The sequence below is a fragment of the Mus musculus genome, chromosome 7, assembly GCF_000001635.26.
Source record: "Mus musculus strain C57BL/6J chromosome 7, GRCm38.p6 C57BL/6J".
NCBI classification, from domain to species: Eukaryota; Metazoa; Chordata; class Mammalia; order Rodentia; family Muridae; genus Mus; species Mus musculus.
This window is the reverse complement of record NC_000073.6, coordinates 92,372,676-92,394,389: the sequence shown is the minus strand read 5'-3', so window position 1 is coordinate 92,394,389 and position 21,714 is coordinate 92,372,676. Positions and strand designations below refer to the sequence as shown.

Here is a 21,714-nt window from a genome sequence, read left to right as displayed (position 1 = left end):
AAGCTTCCAGAGGGCCTAGGTTGGAAAAGCAGTGATAACCACAGAAAAAAGGCCTTTTCTCATTTTTTTTTTAACTTTGAGAAAAATCTTGTCTTTCTGTATGCCCACAGGGTAGTATGACTGATGCCTTTTCTTTTATCCCCTCTACCTGAATCTCTAGTCCCTTTAAATGACATTGGAGCTTCCTACCTGGCTCCTCTATACACACATTGGCTCCATGAGGACCTATGGCTCTATTTTGCAGGAGTGTGTGTGTGTGTGGGGGGGGGTGGGGGGGGAGGGCAGTCATAATTCATCTCTGAAAATGTTACTTAAAACCTGTGACAAAAATCAATTCCTCTAACTCATGCTTGTAAAGTAAATATAATTCCAATTTTGGTAACAGAACCATCAAATTGCTTTTGTGATAAATGGTACAATCCCTGGCTACCAGCCATCTTGGGCTACATGAGAAGTTCCAAGAATCAATATAGTAGACCGGTTTCTCAGTATCAATTCCAGGTTGATTCAGGGACACTGCTGCCACTGGCTTCCTTGAGGCATCATTCATTCTGCTTGTTCTCCCTTACTTAGCATCTGCTCCTCCTAGGATCCCGAAGCCTTGCAAAAGGCAACTGTTATCAGGAAGCACAAGGACAGACATTCACAGATGATAATCCTCTTTGATAATTTCTTAGACATTATTTCCATTTCCCCTTTTTCTCTGGCTTCCAGTTCAGATTTTCAGAGTGCCATACCTAGATTACTGTCACTTTCTCAAAGTCCTTCCATCATCCACCTCCAAGCCACCTTTCCAGTGCCCTCTGGGTTGCTTCTTTCCCAGCGTGCAAGCACAGTGCATGGAGTAACCAGCATGTGGCATGCAGACAACATGCTAGGTGCCGAGGTATTAATAAGCACAGGTTCACATCTTTGCCTAGAAGACTGCACAGCACAGTCGAGTACACACTGTAATACAGATACACTCAGCACAAGCTCAGAAAAAAAAAAAAAAAAAAAAAAAAAAACCAAAAAACTACTAAGTCTGCTTTGGTCACCGCCCCCACAATTGTTCGTTTTCTACAGGATGAAGTGCAAGCTTCCCAAAAGATTTAAATCATCAGAACTATCTTTCCCCTTCTGGGCCCTTTTATTCTCGCCTTAATAAAGTATCTTTTTGCAGTGAAGCAAGTGTGCTTTATTTCCTGCCTGGCCGGTGGCCTGCTCCTACCTGCCTCCCTCGCGTTATAAATTCCACCGATCCCTTTAAGGCTGGCAACTCAAATTCTCTGGGTTTGTAAGCCAGAATTTCATTTCCTTTGTCCTTAAGAGTAAATTCTCTGGCCTTTCCGGGTTATGGTGCTGTGACTTCCTTCCTGTAGGGATCAATTCTCTCCCTGACAACATCTGCTTCTCTGGGCCAGCTGTTAGGGTATATACGTCCTCCTTCTCCATATTATCTCACACTGTCTGTGCATCTGGTGACTGACAAAACATGTTACCCAATACCCATGCCCTTATGTTACTCTCCCAGGCCTCTGTAGCAGAAGGATATAGCCCTTAGCTTACTTCAGAGATACACACATCAAAGAAGAAAAACAGTTTCCCTCTTTCTAGGTTTAAATTGACTTGGTTTTTGACCAAGCTAAACTGAACTCAATTTTCTTCTTCACTTTTCTTACTGCATAAGTGTGACATGTCCCAATGGGACATGCTATAGTAAACAGATAATGAACTTTGGGATCATCCAAGCACGAGTTAGATTTACCTTTCTAGAACTCACTTTAAGTCTACAAAGAAGGAAATGGTTTCCTTTGGAATTTTGTAGTGGTGTTTAAAACTGGATGGAAACTGGATTGTTGCCACTTAGACTTCGACTACTTTGTGTGTAAGTACCTTCAAGTATGAGAGAAGGTGTTCACATGTGGCAGCCAGATGTCAACTCATATTCCCTTTTTTGTACACTCCAGGATCCGCAGCCCAGGGAAGGGTGCAGCCATAGCAGGCAGGATTTTCGACTGAAGTCTGCCACCATGTTTTCTGAGACAGAAATTCTACTTTGTTCTTATGAAAAGTGGTGTAAGATGAGTTATTACAGACTGCCTGCTGGCGCTCATTCTCAACTAGAGTGTGCCTGGGAGGCTGGACTGGCTGAGTACAGGGATTTACGTGCCTCTGCTTCTTGCTACCATGCCAGGTTTTTATATGGATTTTGGGGACCCAACCCTGATCTTCATGCTGATGCAAAAAGCACATTACCAACTGAGGTGGCTCTGCAGCTCCCTATACTTTTAAGAGCACCCACTTACTCAGAAAGCGGAAAACCAGAACTAGCTAGCATTTCCACTCTGGTTTACACCTTAGGAGAGATTTATGGTGCAAGCACGGCAGTTGTAAACAGACAAACTTAGCACATCTTGCTGACACTCTTCAGTTAGGATACAGACCCTGCTTGGCATCCTCTCCTACAAATACTTCTCTTCTTTAGTTATAGGGATTTAAAAATGAACAAGAACAACAAAGTTGAGCATGTAGCCATGCATGTAGCCATTCGGCCCAATGCAGTACAGCTTGTCCTTGAAACATGCATTTTTAAAAGACCTCTCAACAGGTAACAGGATGACCCGTTAGGAAAGTAATGAAAAACATTCCAAGAACAGTAAAGGAAATTAAGGGGTAATGTTTACATGAAGTTTACATAAAGGATAGCCTGAATGAAACTCCAAAGGAACATCACAGACATCCCCAGGTGAACTTGACTACCTGAGGTGGCTCTCAAGTGGCTCATGCCAATAGCTGACTGTTTGCAGCATAGTGGTCAAGGTGGGCTGGGACTATCCATGTTATCACTATAACAGCCCATTCCTCTACACATTCAGACATAGAATTGGCAAGTGCAGCATCAGAAGACAGCATGTTTGTACTCCTTGTCCCTGTCATCCTCCTTTGCTGCAACTGCCACTATAACCTCCAGGGTCTCCTGTGCCTGACTCACTCAATTCTCCTTTAAGTCCAACTGTCATGTTAATGCTTTTGCCTGCATGCACAAGTATCTCCAAATTAAACTCCAAAATCTTGTTCAAACATCACCTCCTCTTTTAACCCTGTTTTCTTTCTGTGATCGTTAATATTAATGATCAACTTAACACGATTTAAAATCATCAGGGAGACAATCCTCTAGGTATTCTTGTGAGGGACTATTTATTTCGAGGTAGTCTTTGGGCAAGACTGTGAGGGATCATCTTAATTAATGGAGGTGGGAAAACCTGCCTACAATGGGTGTCACCTCTCCCTAGACTGGGATCCTGAAGTGTATGAAAAGTGGACCGTTAGCTGAGCTCTAGCCTTCATCTCGCGATGTAGAAGTTTCAAGGGCAAGCTGCACTGCATTGGGCAGAATAATAATATGCTAATGCAAGATTAATGTGACCAGTCACCTCAAGCTCTTGCCATCATAGACTGTTGCTGTACCAGTCTATGCAACTCCAAATATGCCTTTCCTCCCTTAAGTTGTTTTTGTCTGGGTATTTTATCACAGCAACAGAAAAATTAATTAAGACATTGACCCAGGCATAAACATCGCAGCAATGGAAAAGACATGTTAGGTTGTTAAAATGACCTGATTTTAAACCTGACTCTGGTACCTTCCATACTAATTGTGTGATCTTGGACAAAATTAGGCAGTCTTGCTGAGGCTAAGTCTACTGATGTTTAAACAGAAAGCTACAGTTTGCAGAAGTTATGGGATGATCCCTGTGATGCTGTGCAACGATTCTGTCTATTCCAATTGTCTTTGTGAACTCACTGAGAGACCTTGCCCTAGGTTGCCTCATGCGGTGCCTTAAACAATACCTCATGCTTTGTAGCACTTAATGTTACTTTAATCAATACCCAGTTCTGGAAAAGTGACTCAAGCATTAACAAACCAGTCAAGGTTTAAATTCTTTGATGAAGTATTCACTGGTCACTGCCAGGCTGCACAAGTCAGTCCATAGCCTGTAACTGACACAGGTGGGTATTCCATTAAAGTTCTCTGATGTATATCATCTGCATAGGAAATAAATAAGGCATCTATTATTACAGTCTCATCAGGAATCAATAAAAATTTCTACCATTTTGGAGGTTGGAGAGATGGCTCATTGGTTGAGAGCACTGGCTGATCTTCTAGAAGATCAATTCCCAGCACCCACATGGCAGCTCCCAACTCTCTATAACTCCAGTTCTAGAGGATCTGACATACATGTGGGTAAAACACCAATACACATATAGTAAAAAGTAAAAAAAAAATCACTAAAATTTTTCTACCATTTTTGTATTGAAGTGGTAGTTGTTTTAAAGGACTCTATAACATGATGTCATAGACCCTTACATTTTAGAATAATACCACATGTACAGATGAATTTCTATTTCACCTAAATATTTTTGGCCAAAGTAAAATACTATGTCACTGGGTTTCTCAATGATACCTCTAGATAATATACAAAGAACAATATTGTAGCTTGGTTAACCAAAGCCTTGGCAAATGATCTACTCTAGCTATTTTCATAGTGACAGCTATTGACCATAGCTCAAAGTATCTACCTTACCCCCTACCAAGCCACATTTGAAAGAAAAAAAAAACCAAACAAACAAAAATACAAAGAATGTGAAGAGAAAAAGAATGGGATGTAAAAAGGTTGAAGAAGTTATTTCACAACATAGCAACAAGACATTAGTATGGTCCTCAGTGGGAAGGTGAGATAAACTCAACATAGCACTGAAGAGGAAAGCTAGAATGAGAGAGGGGAGGGGATTGGTGAATACCCTTACCATTAACTGACATTTGCAGAGCACCAATGAATGTGTCCCCAGCAGCTCCCCGTGAGCATCCTCCTTATAGTAGTAGGAGAACGTGAGGATCCTAGTACCAATGGGGCCAAGGAAAAGCCTGACTAGTGTGAACAAGAGCATCGAGTCTCCAGACTAACAAGCCTAGGAGTCAGTAGAGAACTAGAATTGCCTTTTTAATAACTATATTTTTAAAAGACAGTAAAGTTACAGCCAATGTCATCCTGAAGGGTAAGAGAACTAAACTCCGTACTCTCTGAGAGTAAAACACAGAGACCTGCCTTTGAGCTCCCTCTCCTTTGATACTTCTATCACTGTGTTAGAGATTCTGGCCAGGAGAATTAAGTAAGAAAAACAAAACAAAACAAAAGAAAAGTCAAGTCATCTACATTGAAGGGGAAACAATAAAATTCTTCTTTTGCATATGATATATCTTGTATATAAGAAATTTTGAGAAAGTCATTAAAACTGTCCAAACTACAGATGTTATATAAGAGCTACATGTGATAATATTTAGGCTAAGATATACATTTGCCATAAATGATTTTAAATTAAATTAAACAAACAATGTACATGCAAAGAAATACAACTGGAATCTGATGCTTCTCCATTAACAAAACTAAACTCAAAATGGTTACCACTTTAACGTAAGAGTCACAACTATAACCTTCTTACAAGAAAATACAACATAAATCTTTATGACCTTGGATTAGGCAATGTTTCTTAGACATTTCATGAAAATAAATTGGGAAAAAAATCAAAAAACAAAAGCCTTTGTATCTCCAAGAACACTGTCAAGAGAATAGGATGAGAACAGAGGGAACTGTAAAAAAGTGTGTTAGAAAAGCATTTATCTGAAAAGCCTTTAAAGACAGAGTACAGGGCTAGGGAGATGACTGAGTAGTTAAGATGCTTGCCACAAAAGCAAGAAAACCAGAGCTCAGATCATCAGCATCTATGTTAATGCTTTCTGGGTGTGGTTGCCTGTCTGTAATTCTAGCCTTGGAAGGCAGAGATTAGATCCTCAGATCAAGCTGCCTGGCAAGACTAGTGGTATTGGTAAGATATAGGATAGATTGAAAGACATTTCCTTAAAGGTGAAAGAACAATGTAAGAAGAGTTCTGACATTAATCAGCCACACCTGTCCCCAGATACACCCTGCCACATACACATCCCCTATCCCACCACATCCACATAATAGACACATACACATGAGTAAGTGAAGAAAACTGTTTTACATGCCCTCTGTGCCCCCCCACCCCCCAGGTATATTAAGAGACTCTGTAACCCAATAACAATAACACCAAGAAAATCCCAACTAAAAAATCGACTGAATCTGAGTAGATATCTTTCAGAAAAGATAGATCAATAAGTGCATGAAAAGAAGCTCACCAGCTCAATTGATTAGGAAATACAAATCAAAATCACAGTAACACATACCTTCATACGGACCAAGACAGATATAATTTTAAAAGACACATAATAACAAGTATTGTTCAGCATGTAAGGAAATCATAACACACATACACTGATGATAGGAATGGGAAACGTTGTAGCCACTGTGTAAAACCATCTGGTACTTCCTAAAATGTGCAGTACAGAGCCATCATATTGCTGAAGGGATCAGCGAGTTTACTGCACTGTGTAATCAATGAAAGTAAAAACATGTCCATATCAAAATCTTGATATAAACGTTCATGGTAGCGTTATCCACATTAACTAAAATGTGGAAATACCACAGATGTCTGTCAACTGATGAATGGATATGCTAAATGTGGTATGTCTGTACAATGGAATTTTATATGCCAAAAAGGAAAATGAAGTACTTATTTATTCATGCAACAGTATAAATGCAACTTGAAAAAAATAATGTGGTATAGAGTTAGAAGTCATAAAGGAGCATCCATTTATATGAATTAATGAATTATTCACTGGCATATCTATAAGACACAAAATAGGTTATTGACTATGGTTAGGTGGGGAAGGCAGGCTGGGGCATGGGAAATGATTGCAAACCTTTATAGTATTTTTTATGAAGTGATGAAATTTCCCAAGCTGACTTTAAATTTAAGTGGGAAAGTTATATGCTAATTGAAGTATATGCTATTTAAAGCTGGGATCGAGAAGAAATGTACATATGAGTGTTAACTGTGATAGGATTTTGTTTTTGACTCTTTCCTATGTCTGTCACAACAATCTACATATTCACTTAAATGATCCATGTCTGTTTTTCTGTGACTACAGTCTTAACTGTATAATGTGTGTCAAACTAGATACATTTTCAGTTGAGTCAATACTGTTGATGAAATGTGACCTTTTAGAACATTTATAGAAAACACCTAAACTATGTTTTATTATCCTCATTATATGCAGAGTATCAGTTTTGTTATCACTGGCTTTGTCCCCAGTAATTAATATGTTTATAATAAACCCACTTTATCAGGAATGACATTACTTTTAGCAACACATTTGTGACAGTTCTCTTTTGTCTAGTGGCGCTATTATTTCTTTGCTATAAAAAGCCTGGATGTTAATTATCACTAAATCTAAGGCAACTGAGAGAACAGAATGCCTCCGTCAATTTGTACCTACCCCTTTGGAATCAATCACACCAGGTTTTGCATTGAACTTCACTGTCTTCAATCGGGCACGCTCCTTTCTTTCCACCCTGATGAAAATCAAAAACAGCCAATTAAGTGACAAGGCATTTATAATTAAGTTCCTTGTTAAGTAAAGAGCACTTCTTTCTCTCATCTGTATGACTCAAATAAAATATGGTCTAGAATGGTCTACTTACTCTGGAAAAGTTAAAAAAAAAACCTTAGTAAAAAGTGTCTAAACTTCTAATATGTCCCTAGAAATTTTTGTCTTACATGCGTGGAAGGTATTTGGAAGTAGCAGAGATAAAAATTATTGACACACTTAATGAATCAACCAGAATCTATTTCAGGAAATCACAGCCCAGGAAAACCAATACCTGGAGTGGAAACAACAAAGCCTTCCTGTTCCCCAGTAGTCTTCCATTAAAGAGCATCATTACAGTTAGCAACACTCGGAAACCAATGTTACATGTAATCTCGAAGGCCCCTTCAAGGAGTGTAATGTCCTTCTGTCATCCCTGTAGTGTCATTATCTTACCTTGCATTAAATGAGCATTTGCCATGTTGTTAACCAAGGTTATAGGAAAAAAAATTAAAGCATGGTTGTAACAGGCATTTATCATGATAGGCTCTTAGCAACAACAGGAAGCCAGGCAAACACTGCTAACAGTCTTGGTGTGTGTGTGTGTGTGTGTGTGTGTGTGTGTGTGTGTGTGTGTGTGTGTGTGTATAGAGTGTTTCTGTGGCTCCCTGAAAGAGATATCAGGTAATCTGAAACTAGAAGGGAGAGAACGAACCTGTCAATAGGATAAAGTTAGCATGCATTGCAGTTCCTAACAATCTAGGTGCCTGAAGGATGGTGCCATGGGTCTGTACGGGATGAGGCATGGCTAGTGGAATTGTAGGGTTTCACAGGGCATTGGGTCAGGTGCTTGGTATACACCTAAAACCTACCACATAGAGGGAAGAGGACAATAAACTCAAGGTCATCATCAAATACATCAATTCAAGGCTAGCCTGGCATTCATACATGAAATACAAAGATCACCTGAAATTACAAAATAACTCAGAAAAAATATAGCTGGGAAGATAGCTCTGATGATAAAGTGCTTGTTTTTGAGCTGAAGGATCTGAGTTTGAAGCCATGTAAAAGGACAGGCATTGGGTGGGAGTTAGGGCATGAGTTTATAGTCCCAGAAGAGACAGAGATAGGTGGATTCTATTCCTAGGGCAGACTGGCTAGTTTGTTCAGCCTGCTTTGTGAATTCCAGTCCCGTGAGAGACCCGCCTTAAAAGGGGGCATACATAAGAAATGATACCCCTGCCTTTATGGACACATGCAGCCATACACCTATGTACATACACATAAACACAAACTCCTCTTTTTCTCCCACTCAGCCACTCAAGGACATGGGTAAACAAAGCATAAATAGGAAGGTGGTATAATCGAAGACTTTAAAGATTTATTTTTTATTTATGTGTATATGAATGTGTGTGCATGAAATTATACTCCTGTGTATATGGGGGCTTGTAGGAGCTGGAAGAGGGTATTTGGTTCTCCAGAGTTGGAGATACAGGCATGTGTGAGCTGCTTGCTGGAAATGGGTACAGGGGCCTGATCCCTGATCATCTACAAGACAGCAATCTCCCTCTCTCTCTCCCCCACCTTCTCTAGATATTTTCTTCATTTACATTTCAAATATTATCTCCTTTCCTAGTTTTACTTCCAAAATCCCCCATCTTTCACTCCTTCCCCTGTTCTCCAACCCACCCACTCCTGCTTCCTGACCCTGGCATTCACCTATCCTGGGGCATAGTACCTTCACAGGACCAAGGACCTCTCCTCCCATTGATGACCGACTAGGCCATCCTCTGCTAAATATGCAGCTAGAGCCATGAGTCCCACCATTTGTTTTCTTTTGTTGCTGGTTTAGTCCCAGGGAGTTCTGGAGATACTGGTTAGTTTATATTGTTGTTCCTTCTATGGGGTTGCAAACCCCTTCAGCTCCTTGGGTACTTTCTCTAGCTCCTTCATTGAGGACCCTGTGCTCTCCTAACCATTGGGTTACCTCTCTAGTCCTTCAAATGAGTAACTTAAGGAAAGGATCCTGGTGCAGTGGAGAACAATTCTGGAAGGGAAGGAAAGAGAGGAGCCTGGAGTCTATTGAGATGCCGTTGCCAGAAACTAGACAATACCAGTAAAGAATAGGAAAGGATGATTGGGAGAGGAAAAGGAGGGGCTTAATGAACACCAGAAAGCAAATTTGACCTGTTTCCATTTGAAGGTAGAGTTAAGAAAGAGGAATCTATATATTTCCTTGACTTTTCCAAGCCTGTACAGGAAATCACTGTTTTTATTTCCTGCTACGCACCACACTGAATTTTATCTCTATGTGAGATACATCTTGAATTCCTTCTTTCAAACATTTTATATTTAATATGCAAGGCACAGATAACTGTAGAATATTATCACAAGTCCTCAGTGGATGATTGTGGAACAAAAATACTATTTGGTAGGCTGCTGTAACATGAGTTTGTTTAAATTTGGCTAGCTTTAATCCCCCTTTTTTTCTTTCCTGGGAAAGAAAAGAGCAAGTGAGAGAAAAATAGTCCTGAATCTATAGAAACTTAATGGTTTATGAAGTCGAAGCTATTCTTAGCTCTGTAATTAACAGCAGGCTACTTCCTAACCGAGAGCTCTTTTGTGTTTCCAACTGCAACACTGAATATCTGGGTTTCTATAGTTACAGAATAAAGTTTCAGAATACATTTATTTCAGTGGCAGCATAGAATATTTGAGTGAAAAGAACTGAACAAGAATGTTCACATCTAACATCGGTTATTAACTCAATATATTCCGTGTCGAGAAGCTGGTACTGAGAGCACCTCCCTGCATCCACCCAATACCTCAGAGCTGGGAGGATAGAAAGAAAGGCTTAAGACAAACTGCCAAGGGGAAGAAACTCAATGAGAAGAGGCCTGGCTCTGAGTCCCTTAGCTAGTTTCTTTCCCCCCTAGAGGTCAAATAATTCTTATTAACCTCTTTAGATTTTCCTAAAACAGTTGTTAGAGCCTTTAGCTTTATACTGGCTTCTTTACATTAATTCTGATAACTATGGAAACCACTGATTCATCTCACTCTGTCAAAATGATTGCAGTATGTAGAGAATACATAGTTATTTGACTAGAGCATGTAAATAAATTCTGCATAAACTCACAGAACCTATAAGTCCATACAACACAAGGCTCAGGGCAGTCTTCTGACCTGAGAATTATCTGGGCAGAGCAGTTACATCTCCTTACAGACTTCTGAGGCTCCCTTTACTCGTCTGCTTGAGTGACCTTATTTGTCTAGTTCTGGGGGGGGGTCATCATTGAACTTTTTAAAGATTTACAAAGAATATATTGAGACACATATACATGTGCATGCATTTATTTAACAATTACCATGGTTGGTTAATCTTTTTTAAATTGAACATAGATTTTTTTCATATAATATATTCTGATTATGGTTTCCCCTTTCCTTAGTATTCACAGATCCTCCCCACTTCCCCACTCACCAGAACCCACACCGTTTCTCTTATTAGAAAATAAATAAAAACAAACCAGAATAGGACCACACCAACAAACAAACAGAAATCCTTAACACCAGTAGAAGCAAAAAAAGATAATGATAGCTTATTAAGGAGTCATTGCCTGGATTCTCTTGTGAAGGAGATTGGAACATCTTCCTTCTTACTTGGGTGGGAAGTATTGTGAGTGATGGGAATATACATGGTGGCTAAAGTTTTAATATGCAACTACTAATGGTTTTCATTCTTATTTGTAACATCTTGCTTGGTCCTTTGATAACCCAGCAACGTAAGTCCTGTCAACCCCATTTTGTGGTTGTCAAAGCTGAGGTTTGATGAATGGCAGACTAGAAGGTGATGGAACCAGTTTGCTCTTGTTCCCTCTAACAGCTGATGCTGCTGTCTGTCCATATCCTTGCCTTTGGGCAAGAACTCAAAGACTTGTCTTGCCTACTTCACTCATTGGAAATTCTCAACAAACGTGAGGGTTTGGATGAGTGATACAGTGTTGAAAAGCCAATATATAGACACTAGAGGCCTAGACTGAATTTTCTCACAAATGCTATGTCCCACTCCCCCCATATCCATTGTCAAAATATTTTGAATTATATAAGTTATATACAACCAGGCCTAAGCATATAGCCAGTAAGGAAGTAACATAACATGACAGCTGGATTCATATTCAGAATAAATTTGCTATAGACACTGAAAACAGTTTAATTAAATGCTCCTTTGTAAGCATTATATAGCATAGTGTACATAGCATAGCATAACATAGCATTAGCACACATAAAACTGCTCTTTTTTCAGTATATCAGAAACCATAGCAGCTATCCATCACAAAAATTTGGCCCCATCAGTTCTCTGCAATTCTCTCTCCACAGTGGAGATGGCTGCAGGTTGCTTTTTCTTCCTTGTCTTAGCCTTTCTGTATTCTGCAAGTTCTTCCTTGAACACAGTGACTCATTTACTCCTCAAACAGAAGCTAAGGCTGAGACATGGGCTTTAAAAAGTATAGCATTTTTTCCCCTTTGGCACTAAATGCTCAAGATCTGACAACTGGAAAGTAGTCCTCATTTGAGTGTGCCCCAAGTATTGAAAGTTGTGCTTGGCACTTTGCCTATTTTATCTATAACCTATACTTATGATGCTTCATGACTTAACATGGAGTTGGGCACACAGTACATGTAAATCAAGAATGATGCAAATCTTTGTTGAGTGACTGACTGACTGAATTCTCCAGCAGGCTATTAATTCTGGACCTGCTTGTGAAAACTCAGGCTGAACGACTTGAAGTGTCTTGTCAAGGAAGTCATGTTTCCTACTAAAAGCTCATCATCTCACCACCTCTTCTATCAATAGAAGTCTAGGTTGGGGCAGGAGAGATGGCTCAGTGGTTAAGAGCATTAGCTGCCTCTCCTAGAGAACCCCCCAGCACATGGCAACTCACAAATGTCTGTAACTTCAGTCCCAGGGACCTCCATGGGCAGCAGGCACACACAGATACACATGAAGGCAAGACATCCACATGCATATAAAACACAAAGTTTTAAAAAGAATCTAGATGAAAGAATAACATTACCCTCTCCAGTTTTACTCCTTGGAAAAGAGGAGTATATTAAGGCTCAAAGATCTTTGTTGAAGGAACTGGCGGACCTGTCTGTATAGACCCAATAGCAGCAAAACCGCTAGCTACTGTATGTTCCCTCTCACACTTCGACTCAACCAGTTAATGAGACTGTTTAAGCAGACATACTCCTCCCCAGCTGTGCTTGTTGCTGTCAAAGCACTAGAAACATGAACTGGGTGGCAAAACTTGAGCATATTCATTCTGATACCTAGCATTTCTGCATAGCACCAAATGTCTATGTTGTAACAAGTCTTTTGCCCTTTGTCCAACACCCATCTGGTGTTTTCAGGTTCTGACCAAACATAACTGATTGGAGCACTGGACAGGGGGAACATTATCTGTTCCTGGGGGTTCCTATGCCCATGTTCTTCAGGTCCTAATCAAGGGGAAATTGAAGTACTATCCACATGAGTGGGTACTATGCAGTACAGGCGAGAAAACTTCCTAATAAATGTTAGATATGGGGTGTAGACAATAATTAATGAATGGCCATTTGGATTCACAGAATGTGGGTCAGCTCCTGTTCTGGCCACTTATAACCATGCAATGTCAGCAACCAGAGACTCTATGCTAAGAGCTCATACCGTGAAGTCGCACACATCTTGGCTTGAGATCTCCTGTTGCCCCTACTTGCTAAATCTTTGACTTTAAACAGACATTCAGCCTGTTAGGGTGGCTTTTCATGTTGGCTATTTGAGAATAGTAAAGAAACTGCAAAGAGTTACAGCAGACACTGATTGAGATCATATAAGGTGGATGTTTTAGCATGGAGTCATAGATGGTTGAATTAGAGCTCAGGATGTAAGGCTATTCAGATGCTATGATAAGTGTCACTAAAGCTACTTGGACCACCATTCTGTTTCCTCTTCACCTTGTAAAAGGGAGGCAACACATGCTTTATGTGCTGGCTACCACTGGGGGCCCTACCGGGTGAGCTGTACACATGGGCTTCTTTCTGAGGGCATTCCCCAATGTGGGCCTCTAATGGTTTGAATGGAAACCTCCTCACATAGGCTTACATGTTGGAGCACTTATTGGAAGGCTGTGGAATCTCTTGAAGTTGGGGCCTTGCTCCAGATGAAGGGCTGCATGGGCAGAGCTCAGGGCTTATAGTATAGGTCTGGTCCTAGCCAGAGTCCAGTCTCTGCTTTCTCATTTTACCCAGATGTGACAGGCAGTTGTTTGATGTTTCCATAGCCTCAGAGCCCCAGTGTCATGTTATTACAGCTGTACTGAAAACTACCGCCTTAAACTGTGAGCCAGGGCTAACCTCTTGCCTGTAAGCTGTGTGTGTTGGGTATCATGCTACAGGGACGAGAGAAAACCAGTGGCCTAAGCCTGATGCTCTATAGGGCTGAGGAGAACCAACAATTGCTCACAGAGGTATATGAAAGATGTGTGTTCAAATCTTGCCTTAGTCCCTTGTTATCAGTGTGGTTCTGCCAGGATGCTTGGGCTATCTGAGTTTCATTTCTATAACTTGAAAGTACCTTAGAGCAGTGCTCTTAGTAGAATGGGAAGCTATTCAATCTTTCTACCAGAGAGACCAGGACTCATCAACTGGTAAATTACTTTACTCCTTGGACCTCCAGTTTCTCTTTGAGACTTTTGTGAAGATTAAATTGAAATCATATATTTAAAAGCATCTGGCATGATACAGAGTGCTGTTAGCTAATGTCCCCACCAAAGCTTATATTGAAATTTAATCAACATTGTGTGGGCTAAATAAATAGAGCAGGTGGAGCGTTCAAGAAGTGACTGTGTAATGAGTATTCTGCTCTCACAAATGTGTTAATCTACTTATGAACTAAAACACTAATGGACTAATAGGCTACTGAGAGTGTGGGCTTGTTTTAGGATACAATAGGGGTGGAACTTTGTGTGCTTTCCCTATTATAGGATGCCCTAGAATGTCTTAGGATTTTTAGAGGCCTCATAAGTAAAACCTTTAACAGATGTGGCCACTCGACCCTGTGCTGTCAGACTTCCAGAAACATGAGCCAAATAAGCCTGTATACTTTATAACAAAGATAGTCAGCTGTACTGAGTTATATCAACAACAAAGGTTACAACATGTGGTCATAGCTATAATGAGAAAGAATCCATCCTCCATTTTCTCTTCTCATGGTATCTTTACAATGGAGTCCTCATTGCTTTAGTCAGGGAGTAGCTGGAAGTGTTACATGCTGCTCTTGTGAATGATGAATGAGATCTAGGCAGTATTTGTACAATATTCATTGCATGCCAGGCACATAGACATACCCTAAAGAATGCTAACTGAATTGAGTTGTATCAACTCTTAGTCACTGTATCTTTTTTGAGGCAAGGGCACATGAGTTGAGATGCTATGGGCTGAACTCAAATCTCAGCTCTGCCACTTACTAGATGGGTGATCTCAGGCAAACTAATAGCTTTTCTGTGTTGCAGCTCTCACTTACAAAGGGCATAATAGCAGTAACTTATCCACAGAGTTTAATGAGACTTGAACATATTAAAAACCATACCAGGTCTGACTTGCCATATGAGTATTTTATGCATACATTTATTCCTTATCTAAAGGAAGACTGACAGCATTCATATTATTTGCCTTACAGTTACACTGAATGATTAAGCAGAACCATCGAAGCAGAGACATCCTTGCAAAGGGTAAAGTTATGCACTGTTGCTGTCCATAGCAACTATCTCCACACTCCCACATGATCTCTGGAAGCAGGTGAGAAAAGAACTAATGATTTGAAACATCTGCCAGTGGAATAAGAATATTTAGATTTTAGAAAACATTTTGATTTTATTTCTAATGTATGTGTGTTGAAGATATATGCACATGAGTGCAGGTGCCTGGGGAGAACAGAGGCATCAGATCCTCGTGGAAGTGGAGTAAAGGGGAGGTTGATAGTGAGCCACTGATTGTGGGTGCTGGGGACAGGAATATCAAACTTGGACCCTCTGCAAGAGCAGTGCATGCCCTCAGCTGCTGAGTCATCGCATAGTTATTTTTTTTAATTAGGTATTTTCTTCATTTACATTTCCAATGCTATCCCAAAAGTCCCCCATACCCTACCGTTACACCCCTACCCACCCACTCCCACTTCTTGGCCCTGGCGTTCCCCTGTACTGGGGCATATAAAGTTTGCAATACCAATGGGCCTCTCTTTCCAGTGATGGCCAACTAGGCCATCTTCTGCTACATATGCAGCTACAGTCAAGAGCTCCAGGGTACTGGTTACTTCATAATGTTGTTCCACCTATAGGGTTGCAGATCCCTTTAGCTCCTTAGGTACTTTCTATTTTTTTTTTCATTTTTAAAGAGATTTATTTATTATTATACATAAGAACACTGTAGCTGACTTCAGACACACCAGAAGAGGGCGTCAGATCTCATTACAGGTGGTTGTGAGCCACCATGTGGTTGCTGGGATTTGAACTCAGGACCTTTGGAAGAGCAGTCAGTGTTCTTACCTGCTGAGCCATCTCACCAGCCCAGCATTTTACATTTTTTCCAATTTTTTTATTAGGTATTTAGCTCATTTACTTTTCCAATGCTATACCAAAAGTCCCCCATACCCGCCCCCCCCCCCACTCCCCTACCCACCCACTCCCACCTTTTGGCCCTGGCGTTCCCCTGTACTGGGCAAGTCCAATGGGCCTCTCTTTCCAGTGATGGCCGACTAGGCCATCTTTTGATACATATGCAGCTAGAGTCCAGAGCTCCGGGGTACTGGTTAGTTCATAATGTTATTCCACCTATAGGGTTGCAGTTCCCTTTAGTTCCTTGGGTGCTTTCTCTAGCTCCTCCATTGGGGGCCCTGTGATCCATTCAATAGCTGACTATGAGCATCCACTTCTGTGTTTGCTAGGCCCCGGCATAGTCTCACAAGAGAGAGCTATATCTTTGTCCTTTCAGCAAAATCTTGCTAGTGTATGCAATGGTGTCAGCTTTTGGAAGCTGATCATGGGATGGATCTCTGGATATGGCAATCACTAGATGGTCCATCCTTTCGTCACACTTCCAAATTTTGTCTCTGTAACTCCTTCCATGGGTGTTTTGTTTCCTATTCTAAGAAGGGGCAAAGTGTCCACACTTTGGTCTTCGTTCTCTTGAGTTTAATGTGTTTAGCAAATTGTATCTTATATCTTGGATATCCTAAGTTTCTGGGCTAATATCCACTTATCAGTGGGTACTACTTTCTATTTTTAATGGCATGAGAATTAACACAGGAGGGCTCTTTAAGAGGTAGGAGTATCTGTGGCTTTTACTTTTCTTCTTATATTTTTCTGCAGTTTTTTTATACAGTGAGAAAACACTAGTTTAATAATGCATAAAATAAAACCTTTTGACAAAATGAAAATTCTAAGAAAATATTCATAAATTTTATAATAAAATAAATACACATATTTTTACTTTGCATAAAATATATCTGCAAGGGAGGATATCTGTATTTATTATGCAAAAGAATTCAAATAAACATAAATTCAAGAGAACCTGAACAAACTTTTTCAGACCAGCTATGGGATGACTGTTAAGATGACTTTTTTTCAAAACGTGAAGAGGCCAATTCAAGGATATCACCGCAAGTGGAAAATCGTTTCAGAGAGGGCTGTGCTCTGAGGTAAATGATGAGTGCTTGGATGAAGGAATGACTAAGGACATGATGGTGACAATTGCAGAAGCTGGGGTTGGGAAGCACCGGACTAGTATTTGCATCAACCCTACTATCTAAAGTGTGAGTGTCTTCCTGGGTAGTCTAGAGCAATTTCAGTGAGAAGAAGCACTTCTCTAAAGTGAGCTGAAATCTACGTCTGACACAGATCTCGTTCCTCCACTCTGCTTCCGTCCTTGAGGCCAACTGAGCATTGATGGCTCTTTCCAAGAACAGCTTTGTTAACCGTATCTGAGTAATCCAGGCCACATACTGCCTTGATAGGAAATGCACAAACACACAAACAAAGCAGTGTTAGGAATCACTGTTTTGGTACCACATGAACTCAATTGATTAAAAGGAGCATACACACAATTGGGAGGGAGGAATGGTGGATATGCGAAGAGTTGGAAGCAAGAGGATGAGGAGCGGACTCTCTCTCTCTCTCCACCTTCTCTTGGCTCCTCTTTTCTCTTTCTTCTTCCAACATCACATCTGTTCACTCTCTCCTTCCCCATCTCACCCACAGTGTCCACTTAGTACAATGAATATATGTGTGGGTATGGGGCCATCCATTGGTGTGTGGTCAGCCTACAGGGGATGATGCCCCTGATGAAAGCTAACTCTCCCTCCCCTAGCAGTCACCACCTCTCAAAACCTCCTCAGGTAGAGGTGGGAACTCATGGGTCCCTTCCTCACCTATGCTGGGATACTGACCAACTTTTGATTTGCTATAAGTCAGTTTTGTTTCTTAGACCATGCCTTGTGCCAGACAGACACTCATGAGAAGGGACATTCCTGGTAATAGTGATTAAAGGCTTCTAGGAGATAGGGAGGACTTGTCTTTGAGAAAGCATTTTGAGGAGAAGGGCTTGATATGCTTAAGAAATATATAGATCAAAAATCTGAGCAACTAAAGGGAACTAACAGTAAAAGATGCCTGAGCACCCGGCTATAGGACAGCTCAGATTCCAAGCATCTGTGTAGTAAGTTGCTTTCTACATTTGGCCTTCTGTAAGTTTATGGGTAAATGCTGAACCAAGGGTTATCAGTGCATCCGGGTGTGAATGGGCGTGCGGGCACATAAGCCCAGCCTTTTGCATTTAGCTGCCAGGAGCCTTTCCTTTTTCCCTCTATGCCTCATCATACTCACCAATTTTGGTAAAATCCTAAAATGTAGAGAATGACAATTTTCGTATTCTTGTCACCTGTCACCACTGACAATTTTCCTGTAGAATACCTATTGCACTTAAATAGTCATTCTGTGTGCAGTGTTCCCAGCCTTCCCTCCCTGCATTTCCACTCCCTAGATAGCTAACACACACTCTCAGCCTTCCTCTCCCTCCCTCCCCCCTCTCCCCTCCCTTCCCTGTGTGCATGCTTTCTCTGATGCACAGAAGGCACCCTTACCTCCGCTTGCTGGGAATGACGCCCATCTCCTCGCTGTCCCCATCTAGTGTGACCCTTCTGGCTTGCCACCACTCATCATCAGAGGCATTGATGACATGAAGGATGTCTCCATATTTAAAACTAAGTCCTTGGCTGGGCAGCCCACTGTCCTTGCTCTTGTCATAGTCAAACATGGCTCTGAAAGAAAAGACAAACGACAGTATGGTTAAGACAATGACAGCATAGATTTAAGGTACACACTTTCGAATTCCAGCTCTTGCCCCAAAACTCCATCATCTCCTGCATGGCTTCCTGGATTATGGTACACAAATTTCTTTTTTTTTTTTTTTGGCCACACACTGGAGGTTACTTCTTGCTTTTCTTTCCTAGGTCCCTATAATTAGCGTCAGCATCTTTATTTCTTGGATACCATCACATGTAACAAGGTGATCAGTTTATTACCCAATTGAGATATTTTTTTTCTTCCTACTGGAATCAAATTTTACTAATGAAAAATAAAGAAAACGAAGAAAAATGTGGCTATCTTTCTTAAGTTCTTTGCTGTATAAATTCTCTTCAATATAATTGCTTATAGACACCTTCCTTTATGCTAGAGAGAAGTGATAGAAATTTAAAATGACTATCTGGAGTGACTGATTCCCACCAACAATGGAGTATTGAGCTATCTATCACCGATCCAGGGTTACTGTAATGACCTAAGTAAGTGTTTAAAATGTAAAAAGTGAAAATAAAATCTGTGTGTGCATGTATTCAGAAAGAAAAATCCTTTGTACAATACAACAGCTCTTTCTACATCCATAAACCCCAGGCAGGCCTGCCTCATTGTCACACTTCCTGCTCTGACTTGTAATCCTTTGTTGTCATGGAAGAGGCTTGGCTGAACCTTTGCTAGGGCCAGTGCACTGAAACTTCTAAACCTGGTTCAGTGCCAGACTGGGAAGCAGGATCAAAACCGTAAATGGAGTAGCTGAAGTCATGAGGATATGACAATTTATTTTAAGGACTATATGTCAAGTTGTTGCTATATCCCCCCCACATCTCACAGCCACCACCACACACAGAGCATCTAAGTTTGCCCAGGAGAAGCAGGTGCTTTCTACCACTGCCCTATGAATTCCTTTCACTCTGCCCCGAGATTCTTTACAACCACTGTGCATGTAAATCAAACTAGATTTGGAGAGTAGAATTTTCTAAAATCATTAAGGCCAACCCTGGTTCTTTTACTATCTTTCCCCCCTCTTCTCTGTCAAAGAAATGTCACATCTGCTGCCATGGTAACCAAAAAGGGCTGAAGACAGCATTTAACTCTCAAATATCATAGAAGTCAAATTACTTATGATACAGTCATTTCTGGTATCCCTAAGTGATGTAATTTGGAGAGAGTTCTTTGGTCTAAGTGCCCAGGATAATGTATTTCTTCCTTGACCCCATCTGCATCTTTCTTATCAAAGACTTACACAAAGTCCCATTCCAGGAAAGTAAGTGTGGGTAAGGAGAGACACCACTCCTACTGATGTCAATTCATTGTGTGATGAGACAGAAATCAATTAACTTTCCAGAGCCAAATGTGTTCAACGCACAATTACCTTCCCATAATAGAAACACAGACAGCATCTAACACGTGGTAGGTGCTATGCAGCAGAACAAAAGTATAATGATGAAGAACTACTACCAAGGCTATGCCCTGTTTTTACTGAGCCTGTCCTGCAGCTGGTTACTGAGGCAAGTACTTAATCTCTCTCATAGGCTTCAGTTGCTCATAATATGATATACGATAATGGGTATTGCCTCAATTACTGATCTGTGTGGGTAAATTGCATAAAGCGTGTACAACAGTGCTTAGCTTACCGTGGCTAACTGTAAGTATGAGGTACTTTCCACTTAGAGTGGACTCTAACAACATTTTAGTCTACAGACTGCACTTGGTAGGAAAAAAAAAGAAGAAAGTTAAAATACCTGTCTTGAGACAATTGTCCTTAAAAGGCTCTTGGTATGGTGTCCTTCAGCTGATATTTAGAAATTTGGATTTTGTAAAAAATTCCCACTCATTTTGGACTAGTGTTTCATGTATGTATTCTGTACCAACACTATCACTTAGGCTGAAAATCGCTGGGCTCTGCTCCAGACAGCCCCCAGCACAAACCATCTATTCTGGGACTCCAACCATCTACCCAGAAGACAATACCTAAGACTCATTGTCACAAGTAGATACCAGAGGTTATTGACATGGCCAATGTGCCTCTGAAGAGAAAGGCTCCGATACTTCATCTGCTGCAGAACTGTCCCATGGTCTTCCCTTATTGATTTTTTTTTTTTTGGCTAATAAAAACAGATCAGTCCTGAATTAGCTATGCTGATCCCTATGAATCAAACTTGCAAGTGTCTTGGGAAATTCCAGTATCAACATAATGCTATAGGTAGCACACATTTTCACACAGACTATCATATCTGTGACTCCAGCTATCCCTGTAAATGTTCTACAAATATTACTACCCCTTTTCCAGAGGAGAGAGGCCCCAGGATGGGACCCAGCATACATAGCACACCAGCAGTCATGCAGGGCACTTTGGGACCCAGACCTAAGGTCTGGTTTGGTGCCTTTACCCTGTCAACTCATTCAGTCTGGGAAGAGGTCGAGGTGGTGGTGGTGACTATGTATGACGACAATAGTGGCAACAGCAACCACCACAACTTAGCCTGGAGGTCTGTAATAAATGTAAAAGTAAGAATTAGCAGTCTCGCCTGGTGGTGGTGGCGCAAGCCTTTAATCCCAGCACTTGGGAGGTAGAGGTAGAGGCAGGCGGATTTCGGAGTTTGAGGCCAGCCTGGTCTATAGAGTGAGTTCCAGGACAGCCAGGGCTATACAGAGAAACCCTGTCTCAAAAAACAAAAAAATAAAAACCAACCAACCAACCAACCAAACAAACAAACAACCAAACAGACAAACAAACAAAAGAATTAGCAGTCTCAACTTATATGCAAGGAAGGGAAAGGAAAGGACAAGTGGACTTGTCCCAAGTCACATGTGTACCCGTGTTGGACAGTATGGCTTGCC

The 21,714-nt window shown here is 40.9% G+C and overlaps 1 protein-coding gene across 28 annotated transcripts in view; it reads right to left on the bottom strand.

Annotated features, from left to right (window-relative positions):
• The window catches only part of Dlg2 (discs large MAGUK scaffold protein 2), a 1,973,059-nt gene that overhangs the window by 54,857 nt on the left and 1,896,488 nt on the right, over positions 1 to 21,714 (bottom strand). For all 28 annotated transcript variants that reach the window (XM_006507776.4, XM_006507769.4, XM_006507767.4 and 25 more), the window contains 2 exons: positions 18,660 to 18,836; positions 7,400 to 7,475 (listed from right to left, as the gene is read on the bottom strand). In XM_006507776.4, the coding sequence (XP_006507839.1) occupies positions 7,400 to 7,475; positions 18,660 to 18,836 (253 nt within the window). The remainder of the gene's footprint in view (positions 1 to 7,399; positions 7,476 to 18,659; positions 18,837 to 21,714) is intronic.